Genomic DNA, 22,363 nt, shown 5'->3' on the forward strand with positions numbered 1-22,363 from the left:
CCTAGTCTTAGTTAAGATTTAAAAATTAATTCCAGTTTATAACATGCCATAAAAACATCACTTCAAAAGCCTCCCTTTCTTTCTTTTAAAGTTTGTACAAGATCACTATGACCTCATGAGACGAACTCAAAAAATTATGTTTAATTATTTCAGAGGCTATACTTGATGACTGCAGCTGCAATTTAAAAACTTTTTTCTAAGCTAAAATATGGCAATCAATTCATGCTAGGATGAATAAATTTCAGTATTTTAATAAACAAAGCACACAGGGGCAAGGAAATTCAGCTATGGTTTTGAGAAGACTACAAATGCTCATACATGCAGCCCTAGAAGGCAGCATGCAAGTGGGCCAATTGGACAGCCCTGTTTTATACAAACTGAGAAACTGATGTAAAAAAATCAAAAGACACTACAAAAAAAATGTGACAATTTTGAGAGTCATTCTTGAGAACTGAACTGTATTTTAATACTGTAATGTCAAAACCATTGGCCCAGCCATCACAGTAAATAAGACACCATAAACAGATGCTTGGTTCAAGTGAAGTCTATAACTCTTATTAGGTTTAACAAAACAGAAGGAGGGAACTGCTAAGATAGCTCCTCCTTCCTAACAAACACCTGGCAAGATAAAACCATTACTGTTCAAAAAAGGGCCATAAAGTAAGAGTATTTTAAGGGAGGGCTATGCACTCACTCCTGCTAAATCAACCCAGTGATTATGACTAGGCAGAGGATGAGGTGCTTCTTTCTGTATCAGATATTGAAACCTCCACTGCTTGCCACTTGCAAACAGCAACCATCCAGTCAAATGGTCACTGCCTGAGACTGCTATGGCTACCTCAGTGAACCCAAAGAGCTGCAAATCTGCCTAGACATTCCTCAGCTGCTTTGAGGCAGGTTGAAATAACAATGAAAGTCCATATCACTCACTGCCTAGCATATTCCTGGGAAATTAAAAAGCATTTTTTAGCTACTTGAGGTCAAACCTTGAGTAGGTTTAACAACAGAACAGAAAACCAACAAAGCACAATCCAAAAATTAGGGCAAAAAACAAGAATGAGTGATAACCTATATGCCCATTAGGAGCAATATATGCCCGCCTTTGTGGAGCATGTGAAGAAGTATTCACAAAGTGCATAGCAGGTTGCAAATGTAAAATTAAGGACCACACTCCCTTCTGACTGTTAGTCATTATCATCAGTTTTCCGGTGCCTTTGTAGTTACTAGGGCTATCAAATGATTAAAAAATTTGACCACGATTAGTTGTGCAACTAAAAAAATTAGTCGCAATTAATCACTATTTTAATCACATGGATAAAAACTCAAATTAGGCAAAATGATGCAGGTACTTTGTATGGTTGGGGGTGAATGTGCAGTGTGTGTGGGGTGGGAATCTGTGAAGGCATGGAGGGATGTGGGTGTGTGTATGGGGTTTGGAGCCTGGGGAGGAAAGGACCCCACATGCCCTGGTAGGATGTGGGGTACTGTTGGTCAGGAGTGAGGGGCAGCAGCAGGGCTGGGGGACTTATGACTTGGGAGTGAGAGGCAGGGCACAGGCATATCACTGCCCCAACAATCATATTATACTGCCTCACAGGTGTCCTCTTTTTTAAAACTGGAAATGTGGTAATCCTATCAAAATGCAGCCCAGTAGCATGTAGAATAGGGCCCAGAAGGTAAGTCTGTGGAGGGGAAGGTGCGGGGGGGAGAGGGAAAGGGGGAAGCAGATCAAGACCCCCACAGTGAGGGAAAAAGTGGGGCAGGGGCAAGTACAGGGGCTGGGATGAATAGGATCCTGTGCCTGGAGCAGATCATGGGACAAAACTGCAGGAGGCTTGCCCAAGGATGCAGGGTGGGGAGTGGTGCGCTTCCCTGCTGCTGCGTACACCCCCAGGGGAGGCATGGGGAAAATGTGCCTCCTAGATTTGTGCATGGGGTGGAGGCAGGCTGCTCACTGCAGGCTGGGGCTCTACGCCCTTTGTCCCAGAAGCCGCACACTGGCCACACCTCGCATTCCCTGCCCACCTGGCTTTAGGAAGCACAACATGGTGTTGCGTGGCTCCTGGGGCAAAGGCAACACGGCGCAGAGTCCCAGCCCACAGAGGCCAGCCCGCCTCCACTCCATGCACAAATCTGGGGGGCACATGCCCTCCATGTCTCTCCCACGAGTGCATGCAGTGGTGGGGAGCCGCAACCACTTCCTGCGCCACTGGATAAGCCTCCTGCAGCTCTGTCTCATGATCCACACTGGTCCTGGGGCCCCATTCACCCCAGCCCCTACCCCACTCCCTCCCTCACCGTGGGGTCCTTGATCTGCCCCCACTTCCTCTCTACAGACTTACCTGCTGCGTGCTGCTCTACCCACTGCTGGGCTGGAGAGAGAGAGAGAGAGAGTGTGAGTGTGAGTGTCCTCCTTCCCCCCCACCATCCTGCTCCAGTCACCCAGAACCCATGCCTGGGCTGCTATACAGCTCCTCTGCACCGCTACCACTGCCCTACTGGGCAGCCCGGAGGCAGCAGTGATGGTGGCAGAGTGATGTCCTGGCATGGGCTCCAAAACCATGTATATAATTAATGTGTTAAAAAAATTAATGCAAGAACCAATTAATGCATTAATTGTGTATGTTAACAGTGATTAATTGAGAGCCCTGGTAGTTACTTATTGTTGCAGAAAGCATCAATGAGTGGGAAAAACACTCAACATTACTATGATCAAGATTTATTCCTTCTCTGTTTTCCTTCCTTTTACAGTTCCCATTGCATCACTTTGTCTTACCCCCCCAGTATATCCTTCCGTACAGCAACTCTGACATCTCACCCAAGGTGCATAGGCTTCACTTCTACCCCGTGGGCCATTTCATTAGGAGTAATATAATTCAGACATTAAAACAGGATTAATATTAAGAGGGGTACCTCTCACAGAGTCATTACTTCTGCTTGTATGTAGATTCAAGATAGCAACATAGCATTTCTTTCCACTGGGATCACATCTGGAAGACTGTCTTCACAACAGTGAGAGCAAGAAATATGCCTTTTTAATGAAAGCTAATATTATGCTGACCACATCATACTCAAGAATATATCCAGCAGGCTGGGCTGGGCTTGTGGGCTGGGTTTTTTTGGCACATTTGCTCCAGAACAGAAAAGAATAAACATTTCAAATGGGCTAACACCCTGATTTTTTTTAATACCTTTTGTTATTCACTATGAAAGACAAAATGTTATATGCAAACATATTAATTCAGAAATAAAGAACTCACCAGAAATATTCTTTCAAGTTGGTCTTGAATGTCTTTCATTCCAGGAAAAGCAGCAACTCCTTGGATCATTTCTACAAAGATACAACCAACTCCCCTATAAATAAATAAAAAAAAGTATAGAATGTGATAAAATATTTTCTTGAGGTTAAATCATTAATATACAAAACTGTTTTGTCTTCATCACTAATGTCACAGTACCATCCTCAACTGTTTATGGGTGACAGGATGACAACTTAAATGCATGGGTTGCTAAAAAATAATCTATACCTTTAAAATACGTATTCTTTAATTTCACTTTGTTCCCAAGAAGTCAAACATTGGGAATATAAACAGTGGGGGGGGGGGGGGGGTCGTATCCTGCATGTTTTCAGTAAGTCAGAAAATATGACCAAATATTTATAGATGCCAGTTAAGCAAGATAATTAGTACACTACGTATCGCACATCATTATGACTGCTACTGACTGATATAATTTTAAAGTGAATTGTGTGTGATAATCAGATTTTTTATATATAACATTACTTTTCAATTATATTTCCTAAAGATTAAATATCTCAATCAGCTATTTTCATTAGCCCCTAGAAAATGAAGAAAACACAGCCAACACAGTGCAAATCTGTCCCTGGTCACATCCAGCAGATTTTAAAAAGGAGGGATTAAAATTATGTTCCTTATGCCCTCGTTGGTTACTGAAGAAACTGAATTGATTAAACTGCCACTCATCATTTACTCTGGTTAGTGCTTCATTAGGCACAGAGAAGCACAATATATCTTAGTCAAATACTTATAAGCAGTATTTAGATTTCAAGAAAGGAAAATTTCAAGATTTTGGACAGGAGCCATTTACTCAAGATAAGAAATAAACAACTGAATTTGGTCTAGAGACAAGAGGATTAGACTTCTATTTTTGCAACCAGACAGAACTTTGATTATATTAGTTTATCATTTTAGACCATGTCCAGATAGAGACAGACAAACACTAAAAGCACATTTGTACTGAAATGCAATAAAAGCAAGCAAAAACAAAATGTTAGCAAAAATTTTATATACTAATCTCACAGACTCTTACTGTTACAATCAATGGAACTTGACTCAGGTATGGAATGAAAATTGGATGAATTGCTAACAGAAATTTTAATAAAGAGTAAGATCTCTACTTGGAAGCATGACAAGGACATATCTGCCATAACACTTTATTTTATTAATACACTGAAAGAAGGTGGAAAGGCACAGCAGTTGAACTAACAGATAAAACTAAAGCAGGAGGTGTAGTTAAACATCACTAAGGAGAGAAACCACAAGATGATTTCTGCCTTGATCTGGAAGTTATGATCACACCAGCCATAATCTAGAAAATCACTTCAATGTACACTGAATTATAAGCATAAAAGTTGTCCAATTGTGCAAGATCAGGCCCTGGAGAAGATACACATTTGAACAAAAAATAATAAATAAAAATAATTAAAAAAATTTTAAATAAAAATGAGATTCCTCCTGGGGAACTACAAGAAAATAAATAGTGTCAAAAATAAATCTTAAGGAAAAACAAAATTAATTATAGGTAATTTTCTACTTGTAAGCTGCTGTGTCAGATGAGGACTTGGGGGTGATAAGGCTGACAGAAAGACCACGGGATTAACAGGAATCTTTTTGTTCAAAAGCTTCAGTTGGCTTTAATCAGGCCCATAATGAACAGGAAACTGAAAATGAGCATATAATATGATTATTAAGCCAAACAAACAAAAGCAATGTTTTGTGTTGTAAATACACACAGACATCAAAACTCTACACAGCCTTGCAATTCTGTGTATACTCCTAGGCAGCCCTGAACAGAAAAAGTGTTAACAGAATGACTTTTAAGCAAATTCTAATAGTAATTTTCAATTGCTGGAAAAATTGGCTTGTAAGGAAAAATCAAATGTACTGAGTAACTCTTAGCTACAACAGTGGCTAAGGGGTGGGAAGGACATAACCATATGAACATATATATGAAATGTATGAATAGCAAAGAAGGAAGAATTCATTAAAATTTCACTGGTCTGAAGTACTGCAGATATATCTGAGAGGAGGGTATAACTCAGAGTAATGGGTAAATGTAAGTGTAAAATTTAGGACATTGGGGAAAATTACTGAAAAGCATGGACATTTATACTGTACAAATAAGTCTCCCAAAGTCACGCAAAACCAGACTTGCTGAAATATATTGGGCCCCTATACATGAGCAGCAAGGCTGCTCTGACACACTGCAATTACCTGATTAATCAAGCCTGTTGGAGCATGGTAATTACCACACTAGAGTGGACGCCAGCGTCTCATGCATCAGTGTCCCCATGCTGAAAAATGGCAGCAGAGGCGCTTTAACTAAAGCTCGTTTGACAAGTTAGTTAAGGTGCCCCAGTGCCATTTTTCAGCGTGGGGATGATGATACACAAGACACTCTGGCTGCTTTAATTAGAGAGCCACTTTTATTAAAGGTCCCTCCCTCGACTCCTGGACCACATGTATAAATGGCCTTTAAGCCTATCTTGCTCAAAACAATCTCGCAGGAAAAAGTAATGGGACAGGATGAGCTAACACATCTTTCTCATCCCTGATCTTCACTATGCTAGATTATTTGTTCATATTTCACATGTCAAGCAGTAACCTTTGCTTTAAGTGTGTGTGTGTGTGTGTGTGTGTGTGTGTGTGTGTGTGTGTGTGTGTGTGTCCCCTGCTCTCCCATCACCAAATTTCTAGACTCCTGGGAAGCCCCACAGGCTATATGACATGGTGCTGCAGGCTGGATCTGGCCTGCAGGCTGGAGGCCCTATATCCCTGGCCCACACACATACACACACTATAGCCATTATTGTATAGCTTTCCCTAATGTTTTCAGCAAAGTATTTCAGAAAGTATTTGTGCATCAGCAAAGACCATTAGCAATAGTTTAATCAACTTGATCTTGATGCTCTGATTCCCTTTGGGGAAGATCTGAATTTTGAGAACTATGCTGAATGGCTGTTTTTTGGAATATTCAACTCAGGAATCTTTGATGAGCTAAGTAGGATAACCTTGCAAAGAAAACATAACTGAAGCTTAAGTGACAGCCATTTAATGTTGAAACGGGTGACTTACCCTCCAATGACAACAAGCATGACTAATCCTATTGATGTATTGATAAAACCATGAGTCCATACTGTCTAATATAGCTCTACCACTGTCCTGGCTAATTTCCTAGGATTTTAGCTGTCGCCTTACTACATTAGATGCAGAATAATACAACATAAGAGTTCAAGCTTTAACTCAGTGAATTACTCTTAAATTTCAGTTTAGATGGCAAATGAATACCTGATGTGAAGTTGAGGTATCTAAATACATTTCATTTTTCTGCAGAGTACTTGTAAACTGAGAACCCCATTTTGTAAAAACTAACTTTATTTTCTGGCTGTTGCATTTGTTTTTAAGAATTCTGAAGACATACCTGTACACAGCAGTGGACATAATGCTACAATCCATCAGATTGAATTATTAAAGTCTTTGTATTACTTTCCTTCACACAACACTACCTACAAATCTACTAAGATTAACAATTGATAGTTTATTACTTCTCAAGAGCTTCATATGAGAATATAGTCTCATTTTTGTTCAATGATTGTTTTTACAATTATTTTTTTTGTTTCATTTAAGTACAGATGTTAAAATTTGTAGGGACAGCTAGATACCCTAGTTATAATATATGTTGTACTTTGTGCCCTAAACAGGCAGGTTTTTCAGAGTTTTTTCTTTTTAGTTAAAAAGTGACTTCATTCATCATGATGTCACTCCACACAACAGACTTTTATGTTTTAAAAATCCAGAAGATCTGACATGAAGCCTTATTTAAGATTGCAGGATATAGCTCCCTATGAGATATAGGTGATTATTTCAGTACTTATAAGTATTTAACAACAATACTTATAAAATTCACAAAATGAACAATTCAGATTATGGTGGGGAGGGGTTGTTTGTTTCTTTGTTACTGCTGTTATAATAGCAGCAGGTAAAATATGCTTGGCATTTTCTACATCACCACCAAGAGGCAATATTGGAGTACTGAATGCTTTAACAAATACCAAATGCAAACGCTTCAGGAACAATAGCTATACTTCATATATCAAAAAGCTAAAGCACTACCCTCCATTCCCAACATTAGCGGCTTGACAAAGAAAATTTTACACAGATTTCCTTTCAGCTACATTATTAAATTGGAAGTGATATACACCCAATATTTTTACCCAGAGGAAAGCTACTGTTTTCTAGAGAATGTGTGTATGTTCATTATACCTCTGATAAATTACTGTAAAGGATAAATATGTTTTATTTTGATTATTAAGCTTGGAGAAATGAAATGTTGGTTTTGATTACCAATGACTCTAAGAATGTGGTTATCTGAAAAAACAAACAACTTCTCGTATGAACTCAGGTCCCACTGAATTAAATAACAAAAAGAGTCTTCACTTCAATGGACTTTCACCTCCATTTTGCAGAGGTTTTTCTGTCTCATGGAATTAAGAATCTATGACTCCTTTGATAGTTTACAGAAATATGCCATTTGACTGTATGAAGCTAAGGGGGTGTTTGCTAAAGTTGAGTGAATATTTTCCAGCAATAAATGGGGTGTTAAACAATACTGTTTAAATTTCAGAACAACTAAGGAACAGCGCAGAACAGTACTGGCCCCATGGCACCTGGTAAAGTACTCTAATCAGTTTAACGCACAAAACTGGACAATTTTTGACTAAAGGTGTGATGTTATATTGATTTAGTTACACCAATCAAAATAATATGTGGACACTATTCTTACTTCCTGAAATAAATTTAGCTTGTCTCTTTTACAACTTCTGTGTATAGATAAACTCTGAGACTCATGGGATATGGACAAACAAACATTTGGAGCCATATCAAATGGGGGATGTTTTAAAAGGGAATCTGTTGGATTGGGAAAGTGCAGCAGCTGTTACACTGTAACAGTTTAAGAGATTGTACAGTAGAATTGTCACACATGAAAACCTCCCAGGTTGATAGACCTCTGCTGATAGCTCTAGTAAAACTTGCATCCCAAAAAGTAGGAAAATATTAAATTTTTAAATACCTATTAACAAAAGAAAGATTTCATAAACATTATGCCTCCGTACCTGGCCCCAGAAGAATGTTTTAGTTGCAGGTTAATTCAACAGACTAGAGCTGATAAGACTTCTTTCATTGATAGTGTCTTCTCAAGAAGTGTAATTAAAAATACTTTGATAGTTATCACAGAATCCTGATCTCTTAGACCAGGTACAGGCATTATACTTTTACCAATATAAATGATCAGAAACCAATCTATGCCAATAACAGAAGAGAAGTTTGACACATACATCTGGTTTATACCCATAACAGAAGTTTAGCATACAGACTGGTTTAAAAATGGCAGAACCCAATCTAAGATTTGCACCCCCTCTAAGGGCAAATGTGCATTCGGTTCTCTACCAATCTAAACTATGGTACTTAGAGAAGACCACGTAACTTAGATCAGTTCTGCCTCAGGCTTTTTGAATGTCTGCACCTAGCCTTAAGGATTACCACTTCTTTGGAGTGGAAGTCATTATGACAAAGCACATAAAGGGCAAGAGAACTAATTTACCCTGCTGCACGGGCTCTCTTTCTCTCTCTCTCGGGTCTTCTATACTAGTTCTTTAGACTGTTCTGGGATTACTAGTCCCAGACCCTTTCACTGCAAACTGTTTACAGGGGATGTAGGATAAAGAGGCCTCTGTAATGTCCCCTGTGTAAACAGACAATTTAGTGCACCTGTGTCCTAGAAAGGATGATTTTTGTATAATAAATACCTTAATTGTTGCCATAGGCCTAGATTAGACATGTATTCATGAAAACAGGAGAAATTATATTAGAAAATGTCAGATAACGGTGAACTGAGTCTATGTTACCAGAAGAACACCAGTATTTTTCATATATAAGAGAAAAAACTTAACCTGAGCACTTTTCCCTAGACTCAGATCAGCAGTGAGATCATATCTATCAACCCAGCTGCTACAAAGTTAAATAAATTAATGTAAATGTGAAGCCAGAGATGTAATGTAGATAATGGCAATCTAATAGGCAATTGCATTACATTTGACAGGCTTAGTTAAAAGCAATTTCTTCCACAGCAATAAGGACAGTTCATGTTAATTAATAAAATTAAAAGAAAAGTCTGGACCATCATTTCTTATTTTACCTAAATTCTGACTAAGAGTTCATATCCTATCAGGGTTCCACCAAATCTTATAAAACAAAGAAATTTATAATATGCATAAGATATACTAAGAAAACTGCTGTTGTTTGTCAAATAGTTTACAACCATCTGCATTTTAAAACTAAATATCCCTAGGGACTTTCTGTTTTAAAAACAGATGTAGAAATGCACGTACTGTGAGAATCAGAAAGACACTAATAACCAGTTTAAGTGACCTCAATTACTAAATGTGTGTTCTTTTTGTAAGAAATGTGCAAAACATAAGTATAAAGGCCCCTTACATTTTTATATTACTGATATATGATTTTTAATGCTTTATAAAACTGTTAGGTATAGGAGCTTAAAGATTATTACCCCTGCATTGACTTTCAAAGGACTATAAAATACAGGGATTAAGAATAGTTATACCAGAGGCAAGGAAAAATGGTACTCTTACATACCAGTAAGCCCTCATCAAAGAATAAAAGCATATCAAAGGTTATCAAAACTCTTTGATGAAGTCTCAAATTGAATAATACATTCACACAGTGCCACTATATCATATGCTGACAGCAGTAAATCATACTGCATACTGCACTGATTTCCATCACTAGCTGACACCATTAATGCATGTATGTCTTCATTAATATTTTTTTATTGCCACTGGCTATTTAAACAGAAAGCAGTAAAATGTAATACTGTATTTGGATCATTAGGTTTTAGTTACTATCCTAATGCCCTACAATAGCAAATGAAGTGTAAAAATAGCCTGCAGCTACTGCCACCTGCTTCTCTGCCACTGTCCAGTGGTTAATATTCGTACTCTTTTTTGTACAGCTGTTCTGCTGCCCCCCATTCAGTTTCATGCGAATCCCCATTAAATGTCATTTATCATGGCTGAAGTCAATGCTTTGTGATCTTTTTTTTTCTAAATGGAAAAAACAAATGTCAATTTTATATTAACATTATTTAAATATTTAGTGAAATCCCTGACCGTTTTTGTAATATAGATGTACACGATGAGCCAGAACACAAAATAGCACACAGGATTTAACATAAGGACGTAACACCAATACTTGCTCATAAATGCTAATACCCCACACACTTCTTTCTGGATAACTGAATTCTCTTAGCAACTGATATAAGCAAGGATACTCTCTCCATCAATTCTGGGAAATCACTACTTAGCTTTAATTCAATCATTGTTCAGCAATATACTGCTGCTGAAAAGAAACTCTCAGTACAGTCCTTTCATGTGCAATATGAATTTGCTGTGAACCATGCTGTGATCCTGTTAATACTTGATATCCAGAAATGCTTATTATTTGCCCATCAGATATATAGCTTTGACACACAGAATGAGACTTGCCGCATTTTTTTCATTTAGAACAAAGCTTTCCAGATCTCCTTTGGACCTGTGTTGAAGGTCTTACATCAAGGGACATCAATATTTTGTCTGTTATTGAAGACATTTCTTTTTATGCCCTCTAGCAAGGGTCCTTGCCTTACCTTTGAGGCCCATTTACTGAATATGTTTACATTGACCAGAGATGTATGGTTAAGTCCTCCTTGGACTGGTGTCTATTAGCACCTTCATGCATAATAATGGAGACATTAATAGTGACTTCACTGTTAAGCTGGCATGTAGAATACTAAAACCACTTTATTAGAACAATGTATCCTTTAATTTTATTTCCCAGTTTGTTATAATCCATATTTACTTGAATCAAAGACAAGTTTTTTCCCCCCAAACAGCATGGGGAAGAGAAAGCCCCATCCTGAATTTGAGTACCTGTCTGGGGCAGATGACAGCTCAGCTTCAGCTTTGGCCCCAGGCTCAGGGCTGAAGCCAGAGCTAGGTTGCCACTTGTCCTCAGCTGAAATGGCTCATTTCATAGAATCACAGAAAATTACGGTTGGAAGGGACCTCACGAAGTCATCTAGTCCAACTTCCTGTTCAAGGCAGGACCATCCCCAACTATATCATCCGGGCCAAAGCTTTGTCTAGCTGTGTCTTAAAAACCTCCAAGGATGCATTTGATAGGGGAGGGGGCATGCAGCCAGAGGGAAGGATGGGGTAAGACTGGAATGAGGAACCTGAACCCCACACTTACCTTCTGTGTCAGCTCTGGTTCCTCCAGCCTGGCTGGAAGCCATCACTTCTTTACCCTGGCTGGGCAGGGCCAGAGCCACCACTGTTACTGACTGGCCCAGAAGAGCATAGCTGCAGCACAAGGGAAGGGGAAGGGCAGGGAGTAGGGTGGGGGAGATGGGCTGCAGGAGATGGGCTGCAGTGGGGACCAGGGGGTGGGAGAGACAGGCACAGACATGAGGGCAAGGGGCGTGGGGCAGGAACTGGGTGGGGGGGGCAGGCACAGGCACTGAGGGGCAGGCAGCAGAGGGTGAAGGCACGGGTGGGGGGGGGGGGTTCCAGGTGCAAGGGTAAAAGGGGTAGCGGTCTGGCCCCTTAACCCTGCTTCTTCTTTCCCTACCACAGCAATGGGGAGGACAAATTTAAAATGACCCCAAAATTTACTTATATTTAAAGGTATAAAGCTATAATAAAAGGTATCACCTACAAGAATTCATGCATTTCTTTCAGTTTCTGTAGCTAAATGTGTTCACAGATCCACTCCGAATATGCATGCACACACACCCACACCCACCCACCCACCCACAGACCCCAAGGTTCTCAACTATCTGTAACTTTACAGTCAGTACAAAATCAGACAAGAATGTTTGTCCATAAAGTCTATTAAAAAATTGAGCTGTCCAGAAAACCTCTAAGCAGTTGGAGCTGATTGAAGATCCCTGGTTGCAACAAGCTGGATGCAATATTAAGGAACACAGAGAGCATAGCAGCACTACCTGGTGTCTAAGTGGGAGTGCAGCACCCTCCAGAGAGTCTATGGTAGGTGCAGTTTACTGGAAAAAAGCTCTTCCTCCCTCCCTTTCCTCTGACACTGGCACCCACCTCCTTCCTCTCTTCTCTCCTTCTTTCCTCCCCTCCCCCCCACTACTGGAGTGAAGCAGTGGCCAGCGGTATAACTGGGTCGCAAACTCCCGGCCTGACACTCTAAAAGGTTTAGTTCCATTGGCTTAGATGATCCAGCAACCACTTCAATTTCCCAATGCAGCCAGCCTTGCCTCACCTAGTGCATTCTTCATATCCCTTACAAGAATTAGTTTGCATGTCGAGAGTGATGGGGAGTGTCTCTTTAAAGAGGTGAGACCCTATATGATAAGTGGGATGCAGAGCAGGCAGAGAGGGTACATGCCTGTGGAGACACTTGGTTGAATACAGCTTCGTGCAGGTAGGGAAGGCTGAGTAGAGATTGGAAGGCAACATGAGGGAAAAGAGGCTAGCATACATGACAGAGAAATCTCTGTCCATATGATCTGTGGTGCTAATTAGCAGCTATAGGGCTCCACAGAAGCCCTATCCATTTCTTTAACATTCTGGTACACTAAGTTATTATATCGTAGCACTGGCTCACCAAGAGCTCTAACATGACACAACTGCCTTGAAACATCAGGGATGGTACCACAGGCACCAGTGCATTTTGGCTTACAATGTTAGATATTCTAGCATGTATTCTACACAACCCATGAAATGAAACAATAATACCAGATACTGCCTTCTACTCCTGGGAAGCTGAAACCTGCAAGGAGAACAGCATAGTGCTTGGGGGAAGAAAAAATGATATATCTGGGGGTGGGGAAAGTAATATTTGCTTTCAGCTTTCCCTGGTAACAGACCCTCAGGAGCAACCACAGACTAGTCATGCATAGATTTTCCTCCAGGCAGAAAGGATATTCCTGTTTTAAAACATCACTTTTCAGCTGCAGAAAATTGAGGTTCAGTACTGCCAAGTATTTCAGACATTTTGTTGAAAATATTGCTTCTTCTCACTAGAACTGAACTTAAATAAGTCCCCCTTTTGGCTTTAGCTTAAGACTCTCTCTAAATTTAAAAAAGCCTATCCTTGTACTAAATTTGTTTATGAATAGATTCATCACAGAGAAACAACACGTAAGTGGTATTTCTGGTAATTTTTTACTAAATTGAGACAGTACTGTGCACCGTTTAAAAACATCATAAAAAGCCACATGTAGGCTTAAAAAGGTCATACACATAAATCTTAAGACAGCCCAACTAAAAGTCATTTCCTTTGGATAACGCTAGGGCTTTAATAAATTGGTAGTAAGATTCTCCTCTTCCACTTGCAGGCAAGTATCCTGACCTTAGGGTTCTGTGCTTTCCCTGAAATATTTGATGCTGTCACTAACAGCAGAAGCAGCATGGGTTATGTAGGTACTGGTGAACTTAACAACTAGTTGTAGGACAAAGAACCACAAGCTTGGAAATTGACAATAAAAAAGGCGGTTCAGTTTACTATAAAGTAACGAACTGAAATTACAAGTAGTATAATATCTCGACCCCACTTGCTCCAACCCCAGATAGACAACCCCCACCTCAGCAGATCAGCCAGCCCCTCTATCCTGCAAGCAGCTCCTGGTGCCAGTTTTCCTGGAGCCGAGGAACTAAGCTGGGGTGGGGGAAGGGACAGGGGGAATCGGGGATGGGGGTTGGTTTGCTGGGGCACAGTTGTTGGTCTGGGAGAGGGGGGCCTCAGGAGGCTAAAAACAGCCCCTGGTCTGGGGGACTCTCCCCCCTGCCCTGTAACTCCCCCACAGACCACACTAGCCTCCCTGATCCTGCCAAACCCTCACAGACTCCGCCAATCCCTTTGCCCCCTGATCCCTCCAAGCCTCCACAGATCCCACTAGTGCCCCTGATCTCCTCAAAACCCCTACAGAACCTGCTTGACCCCAATCCCCCCAATCTCCCCCACTTGCTCTCCCCTTCCGCCCCCGCCCGCCCCCCCCCCCCGAATCCCCCAAGACCCTTCGCTAGCTCCCACATCCTAACTTACCCTTAAATCAGGTGGCCATTTTTAACTTGATCTAACCTCCCCCTAACTTTCCCAGATGTCTGTGAATACCCTTGTGTCACACTGCATTACTACAACTAAGGTAGATTAAGTATCAAGGACAGTGCTGTGCTTTGATCAGGAAAATCCTGATTTTACCCCTGCTGTTACTATGAAGTTCTGAGTGGACATGGCACATGTTATAGCATAGTGACAAATGTGAATGTCAAAACATAGTGACAAATCAAGGTCTCATTAGTCATAGGCTTATAACAACAGTTTTTGTCACTGTACTAAGTACTGTATCATATTAATGTAACGTGGATTACAAGGCATTTACCATTCATTTATTCTTTGCTAGCAGGTAAAAATCAACCTTCTGCAAAGCAGAATTCTGGAATAAAGATATGAAAATAGGCAATCATGACTAACATGCTTTCCTGAAAACTGTAATTATCCATACTAGTCATGTATCATTACTGGACACCAGCTGCAAACTGCTGGAGGGTGAAGAGGGGGTTCCTCTAAGGAAATACCATCTAGGAGAATCCACAAGGAGTACTGCACACAAACAAACTATCCTACACCATTAATCTTACTACATACTTGTTATGCTATTTGTCTGGACTAAGTCAAAACCAAAGCACCTAGATGGTTTATCTTGGGTAAGGATGTTATTCTTACCACATGTCGAGGCAAGTGGAGTATTCTGTTGAGCCCAAAAGGACATCTGGAGGTCTGTACCACAGGGTAACCACTTCATTAGAGTATGTGTGGCTGGGGACTGATTTGGCTCTTGCAAGACCTGTAGGATAAACGCAGTAAAAAGCCATAAACCTAAAGAAAACAAAGAAATGGACTGCTATACACCTCATATCTTAAAAACCTGTATGTAACATGAACCTGGGCACATGGTATGAGCAGGGCAGCCTTTTGTATCTTTTGGCCTTGGGGTAAGTCAGGGGTTTTCAACCTTTTTTGGTTGGGGTACCCCCCGGCAGCCAGTCAACAAGCAAGGGTGGGGCAGAGGGGGGAGTTCCCTGGTGGCTGATCAACAAGTGGAGGTGGGTTCCCTGCACAGTGCATGGCACCAAATCCAGAAGTACCACTGGCAAAACTGGAAGTGCAGCTGGCTTCTCCATGCCACTGCCACGTACCCCCTGAGGCGTTCCAAAGTACCCCCAGAAGTACGTATACCCCTGGTTGAAAACGCCTGCTGTAAGTTAATTAGGGAAACAACACAGTAACATTTATAATTTGATACATGACTAAACAAAGTCACAATTATTATGGAAGGACTATAAATACAAGCTTTTAGTAACTAAGGAATCGCAATAAATTTGGCACCATTCAGAATTTTATTCTTAGCATTCTTAAAACACAGTATTAAAAAAAATAATAAAAAATCAGATAAATCATTAATAGTCAATTATTCAAAGGAAACAAGAATCAAACTAACGTGTCAGTAGAACTCCAGACAACACTTTGATTTTATAGGGTCTTAAATCTTTCCCTGGGACAATCAATATGTATTCACATGAGAAAAAAATACACTGAAAAATATTTACAATTTCAGGAATGCTTTGTGGTATTCCTATATGGCAGACAAACAAATAAGTGTTGTCCTTTCATTAACTGCTCATAATTCAGCCAAGTTTTCATCACTGATCATCTTTCATTTCATTTGAGAGAGAGCACATGAGAGAGCAAAAGCTCTAATGTGAACAATACTACAGCTGGAATTGTTGAGAGCAGCCAAAGAAGTAAGCATCCCAAAACTGATGCTGAAAATCTCGGCCTATATATTTAAGGTTACATTTTAAAATAGTCAAGGCCCATATTCATTTACAAAGAATTCTCAGAACATACTCATAGTTACATTGACCACTGCTAACATTCTGCAGGTAGATTCACTAACTGTACATACAAAAGCTTTATTTCCCTCCCTCCCAGAATATAAGCATTGTAGAATCAGGGAACTTAGTTAACGGAAAGTTTAGGAAAAGATAAAAATCTTTATTTTCTAATAAAATCTCCCCACAACCATAACCTATTAAAGACATGGAATTGTCAGTGGTCACCCTTAAAGACTGTCTGTTGCTTTAGGTAAATAAAATTATCTTACCTTAAGAACACACATGGAGTACAGCATAAACTAAGGTAACTGCAATTTATTTAGGGCAAAACTGGCAAGATATCATAAGCAATCACTATATGCTGGGAGACAGAACATGCACCTCTTTTATCTCTTCCCAAAAAGGGAGCCATGATTTAGGGACAAAGGCTCGGAGGCTTTTAGGACTAGTACAACTGGCTCCAACTACAATATGGTAGAACTCTTTCTGTATGGTCCACATTTGATGACTGCTTTAATACTACCAGCTGCTGTAATTTAACAGTTGCTGTCTTCATAATGCTTGTAGCCAGGGACATAGGCATGCATGCACGATAGCTCATGTAGCTGGATTCTCACATTTAAAATAGAATGTCAGTTTTCTTCTAGAAGTTAACAAAACTACTACGGCAAAGGAGACTATGATGCCATATAACCCAGAGAAATCAAGGGAAAGCCAAAAAAGCAAGATCATGCACTGAAAAATGAGAGTTCATATAAAAGTGCAAAATAAACTATTTCCTGGATTGGCAATGAGCATTACTTAATTTAAAGGAAGATAAAGAGCTAACAGGCTTTGAAAGGCCAAGTGGGAGGAAAGGGAGTAGAAGCCCCATGTTAGTCACCACATGTATGGAAAAGAGAATGAGGGGCAAAGACTAACTCATATAAGGCCAGGGTTGTGGGGACAAGGCATGGAGAAACTTGGCTAGATCCTAAATCCTGAAGAAGAGGAAAGTATAGAAATCATTATGAATCCAAAATCTGAGAGAGATAACAAGACAATGAAGAGGGATAGCAAGAGAAAAAGCAAGGTACATTAATAGGGTGAAAAACAAACAAACTTGGATGTGACTTGGATGACTACACAGTCCGGTGGGTGGCAAATTGGCTAGAGGGTCGCACCCAGAGAGTCGTGGTGGATGGGTCGGTTTCGATCTGGAAGGGTGTGGGCAGTGGAGTCCCGCAGATCTCAGTCCTTGGACTGATACTCTTTAATGTCTTCATCAGCGACTTGGACGAGGGAGTGAAGTGTACTCTGTCCAAGTTTGCGGATGACACAAAACTGCAGGGAGAAGTGGACACACCGGAGGGCAGGGAACAGCTGCAAGCAGACCTAGGTTGGACAAGTGGGCAGAAAACAACAGAATGCAATTCAACAAGGAGAAATGCAAAGTGCTGCACGTAGGGAGGAAAAATGTCCAGCATACCTACTGCCTAGGAAATGACCTGCTGGGTGGCACAGAAGTGGAAAGGGATCTTGGAGTCCTAGTGGACTCCAAGATGAACATGAGTCGGCAGTGTGACAAAGCCATCAGAAAAGCTAATGGCACTTTATCATGCATCAGCAGATGCATGACGAATAGATCCAAAGAGGTGATACTTCCCCTCTATTGGGCACTGGTCAGACCGCAGTTGGAGTACTGCGTGCAATTCTGGGCACTGCACTTCAAGAGGGATGCGGATAACCTGGAGAGGGTCCAGAGAAGGGCCACTCGTATGGTTAAGGGCTTGCAGGCCAAGCCCTACAAGGAGAGACTAGAGAACCTGGACCTTTTCAGCCTCCGCAAGAGAAGGTTGAGAGGCGACCTTGTGGTTGCCTATAGTTCATCACGGGGGCACAGAAGGGAATTGGTGAGGTTTTATTCACCAAGGCGCCCCCGGGTGTTACAAGAAATAATGGCCACAAGCTAGCAGAGAACAGATTTAGACTGGACATTAGGAAGAACTTCTTCACAGTTTGAGTGGCCAAGGTCTGGAACGGGCTCCCAAGGGAGGTGGTGCTCTCCCCTACCCTGGGGGTCTTCAAGAGGAGGTTAGATAGGCATCTAGCTGGGGTCATCTAGACACAGCACTCTTTCCTGCCTATGCAGGGGGTCGGACTCGATGATCTATTGAGATCCCTTCCGACCCTAACATCTATGAATCTATGAATCAAACAACAGCAAAAAAGAAACAGACTAGAGAGATGAAAAAAAAATCTTGCCAGAAGCCAGGATTTTTTGCGATATCTTTTCATAGATTTCATAGACATTAGGGCTGGAAGGGACCTCGGAAGATCATCGAGTCCAGCCCCCTGCCCAAAGGGCAGGAAGTCAGCTGGGGTCATAGGATCCCAGCAAGATAAGCATCCAGTTTGCTCTTGAAGGTGTTCAATGTAGGTGCCTGAACCACCTCCGGTGGCAGGCTGTTCCAGACCTTGGGGGCTCGGACAGTAAAGAACTTCTTCCTTATGTCCAGCCTGAAATGGTCTTGTAGTAGTTTATGACCATTCGACCTAGTCGTCATCCCTTGGGGCACTCTGGTGAACAAACATTCCCCCAGATACTGGTGGTCACCCCTGATAAACTTATAGGTGGCCATCAGATCACCCCTGAGCCTGCGCTTTTCCAGGCTAAAGAGCCCCAGGGCTCTCAGCCTGTCATCATAGGGTCTGCTTCCCTGACCTCTGATCATGCGCGTGGCTCTTCTCTGGACTCTCTCAAGCTTCTCCACATCCTTTTTGAATTGTGGAGCCCAAAACTGGACGCAGTACTCCAGCTGCAGCCTCACCAAGGCCGAGTACAAGGGGAGAATGATGTCCCGGGATTTGCTTGAGAAGCATCTATGGATGCAAGCCAGCGTTTTGGTCGCTTTACTAGCCGCAGCATCACACCGTAGGCTCATGTTCAACTTGTGGTCAATGATGACCCCCAAGTCTCTTTCTTCCATAGTGCTGACCAGTGTAGCACTGCCGAGCCTATAAGGATGCTGCGGGTTTTTCTTCCCAAGGTGGAGAACCTTGCATTTATCGGCGTTGAACACCATCAGATTCTCATCTGCCCACTTGCTGAGCCTGTCCAGGTCAGCCTGGATCACCCGCCTGTCTTCTGGTGTGGATGCTTTGCCCCAAAGTTTGGTGTCGTCGGCGAACTTGGCCAGTCCGCTTCTGACTTCAGTGTCCACATCATTAATGAAGATATTGAACAATATGGGTCCAAGGACAGAGCCTTGGGGGACCGCACTGGTCACAGGACACCATGATGAGTGACTTCCATCAATTACTACCCTCTGGGTCTGAGCACGGAGCCAATTTTCCAGCCAGTGGATCGTGGCGGACCCAAGGCCACAACTAGCCAGTTTCGCCAAGAGGTGATCATGAGATACCAGATCGAAGGCTTTTTTGAAGTCAAGATATATGACATGAATCTCTTCTCCCTTGTCCAGGTGATAGGTCACCTGGTCATAAAGGAAATGAGATTGGTCAAGCAAGACCTACCCACGACAAATCCATGCTGGCTATCCCTTAAGATGTTGGTGTCGGCCAGTCCATTAAGGATAGCCTCTTTAATAAACTTTTCTAAGATCTTCCCCGGGATAGAAGTCAGGCTGATGAGCCTATAGTTAGCCGGATTCACTTTCCTCCCTTTCTTGAAGATAGGCACCACATTGGCCTTCTTCCGGTCTTCGGGCACTACACCAGAGCACCAAGACTTTTCAAAGATTCGTGCTAGAGGCTGTGCTATGATGCTCGCCAGCTCCTTGAGTACCCTGGGGTGTAGATTGTCAGGGCCGGCTGACTTGAAGGTATCCAGCTTCTCAAGATGTTCCTTCACAAGGTCAGCATTAATGGAGGGCAGGGGATCTCCCTCACCTGGACTTCCCTGTCCCGTAGCGGGCATGGGCGTCCCATGGGACTGATGAAAGACCAACGCAAAGTACCCATTTAATAGGTTGGCTTTTTAATGGGCGTCAGTTGTCAGTTGCCCCATCTGGTTCAGCAGGGGTCCAATGTTGCCCCTGCTTTTCCTCCGGCTCCCCACATATCTGAAAAAGGACTTTTTATTGTCCTTGATGCTCAAAGCTAGTTGGAGTTCAGTTGCAGCCTTGGCTTTCCTGGTATGCTCCCTGGAGGACCGGACCAGTGCAGAATAATCCTCCTTAGAGGTGACTCCCATCCTCCATCCTTTGTAGGCCTTTCCTTTTAGCCTCAGGAGGTCTGCTAGGTCCCTGGAGAGCCAGGGGGGCTGCTGTGCCCTCTTGCTGCCTTTCCTCCGAGATGGAATAGACTTAGCTTGTGCATTGAGGATCGCTCCCTTGAGGAGCAACCACTCTTCTTGCACTCCCCTCTCCCTGGGGTCATGGTCCCTTAGTGCCTCACTGGCAAGCCTCCTGAACTTGTCAAAGTCGGCTTTCCTGAAGTCAAGGACTTCCATGTTGCTGACTGACTTGCCAGCTTTTTGGCGGATGGTGAAGGTGATCAGCTCGTGGTCGCTGTCACCCAGCTTCCCATCGATCACTAGGTCGTCAACTAGGTCATCCCCAGTAGCCAGTACCAGGTTGAGCAGTGCTTTGCCTCTCGTTGGCCCATAGACTTCTTGAGTCAGGTAGAGGTCATCCACACATAAGAGGAAGCTTTGCGACCGCTCGGATTTTGCTGAGCGATCCTCCCACGAGATGTCCAGGTAATTGAAGTCACCCATGACAACCATGGTCCTGGAGCATGTGGCCTCAGCCAGTTCCTGGGCAAACTCCTGGTCAAGCTCAGGACTTTGGGTGGGAGGTCTGTAGTAGACTCCCACCATTGTGTACCCTGCGCCATGTTCCCCACAGATTTTAACCCAGAGGGTCTCCAGTCATCCGCCCTGGTCGCCAATATCGACTTGCAGGGACGCGTAGCTTTCCTTGACATAGAGAGCTACACCCCCGCCCCTTTTCTTTACACGATCCCTCCTGTACAGGATATAGCCATCTATACCCGTGGTCCAGTCATGGGTGGAGTCCCACCAGGTCTCCGTTATCCCTATGACATCATAATTATTTGCATTGAGCAGGGGGATGAGCTCCTCCTGCTTGTTCCCCAAGCTCCTGGCATTTGTGTACAGGGGGCAGGCAAGTGTCCCCTGGGGGGCTCCTTCCTTGCCCGCAGATTTTACCAGGGCTGTGGGACAATTGCAATTTTATTGGACAATTGCGCAGTTTTGGAGCCTCTACTGCCAGCATGCTGCCTTCTCCTCTCATACCTTGCTACATTTGAACCAAAAACACACTTTAACAGTCAGTACGCTTCACCCCAAATAGCACTGCTGGTCCTTTACTCTTGACTTTGTTCATTTGCCAACTGGGCTTTTATCCTTAAAGCTGCTCTATAACTCTAATCCACCATATCACAAGTTAGTGACTGTACCTAGTTTTGCAGTTGTTTGAGAGAGATGCTTGTGTATTGCAGGCATACATGAATCTTCATTTGAAAGAAAACTATATACCCTAAAAATGTGATGAGACCATTTTTGTGCTGGTTTTTAGCATCTTATGCGTCTGAAAAAGTTACTGACTGAATCTGAGGATATAATGAAAGATCTTCGTATTGTGCTTCCTATTTGTGTATGTAGACCAGCAGGGCAACTAGGGCTAGGTAGATATTACACCTATTGTATGCTAATTGTTCAGAAAGCACTTTAAAGACATAAGTGAACAGATGTTCACAGCTCTTAGAGCACTTTAAAAATGTGGATCTTGTGCTAAGTTAACCCTCAACAGATGAAGTATTAGACTAAAGCACTTTCTGTTACAGCACTTTATTTAACATCTGTACCAGATCCCACTGAGGGTTAACTTAAGAGTGCAATCACCACCATCCTAGGTGATGTTGTGGGCTGTGTTCTAGCCTCAGGCAGAACTCATTTGCTAGAACAAAAAGCTCATTTGCTCTGCCTCAATGCTGGGCCAGCCACGACCCCCACCCACCACTGTCAAGGACCCAAGTCAGTGATGGCTTCTGATTCCAGCCTTGCTTCCTCTCTCTAGCCAGCTGTGAGCCACAGCCTAATGGCAGGGGGGAAGA

At 42.3% G+C, this 22,363-nt stretch overlaps 1 protein-coding gene across 4 annotated transcripts in view; it reads right to left on the reverse strand.

Moving 5' to 3' along the window:
• The window catches only part of CDK14 (cyclin dependent kinase 14), a 676,419-nt gene that overhangs the window by 301,387 nt on the left and 352,669 nt on the right, over positions 1-22,363 (reverse strand). For all 4 annotated transcript variants that reach the window (XM_059729021.1, XM_006258932.4, XM_019497918.2 and 1 more), the window contains 2 exons: positions 15,111-15,231; positions 3,261-3,354 (listed from right to left, as the gene is read on the reverse strand). In XM_059729021.1, coding sequence (XP_059585004.1) covers positions 3,261-3,354; positions 15,111-15,231 — 215 coding nt within the window. The remainder of the gene's footprint in view (positions 1-3,260; positions 3,355-15,110; positions 15,232-22,363) is intronic.

This window comes from Alligator mississippiensis, chromosome 5 (assembly GCF_030867095.1).
Source record: "Alligator mississippiensis isolate rAllMis1 chromosome 5, rAllMis1, whole genome shotgun sequence".
NCBI lineage: Eukaryota > Metazoa > Chordata > Crocodylia > Alligatoridae > Alligator > Alligator mississippiensis.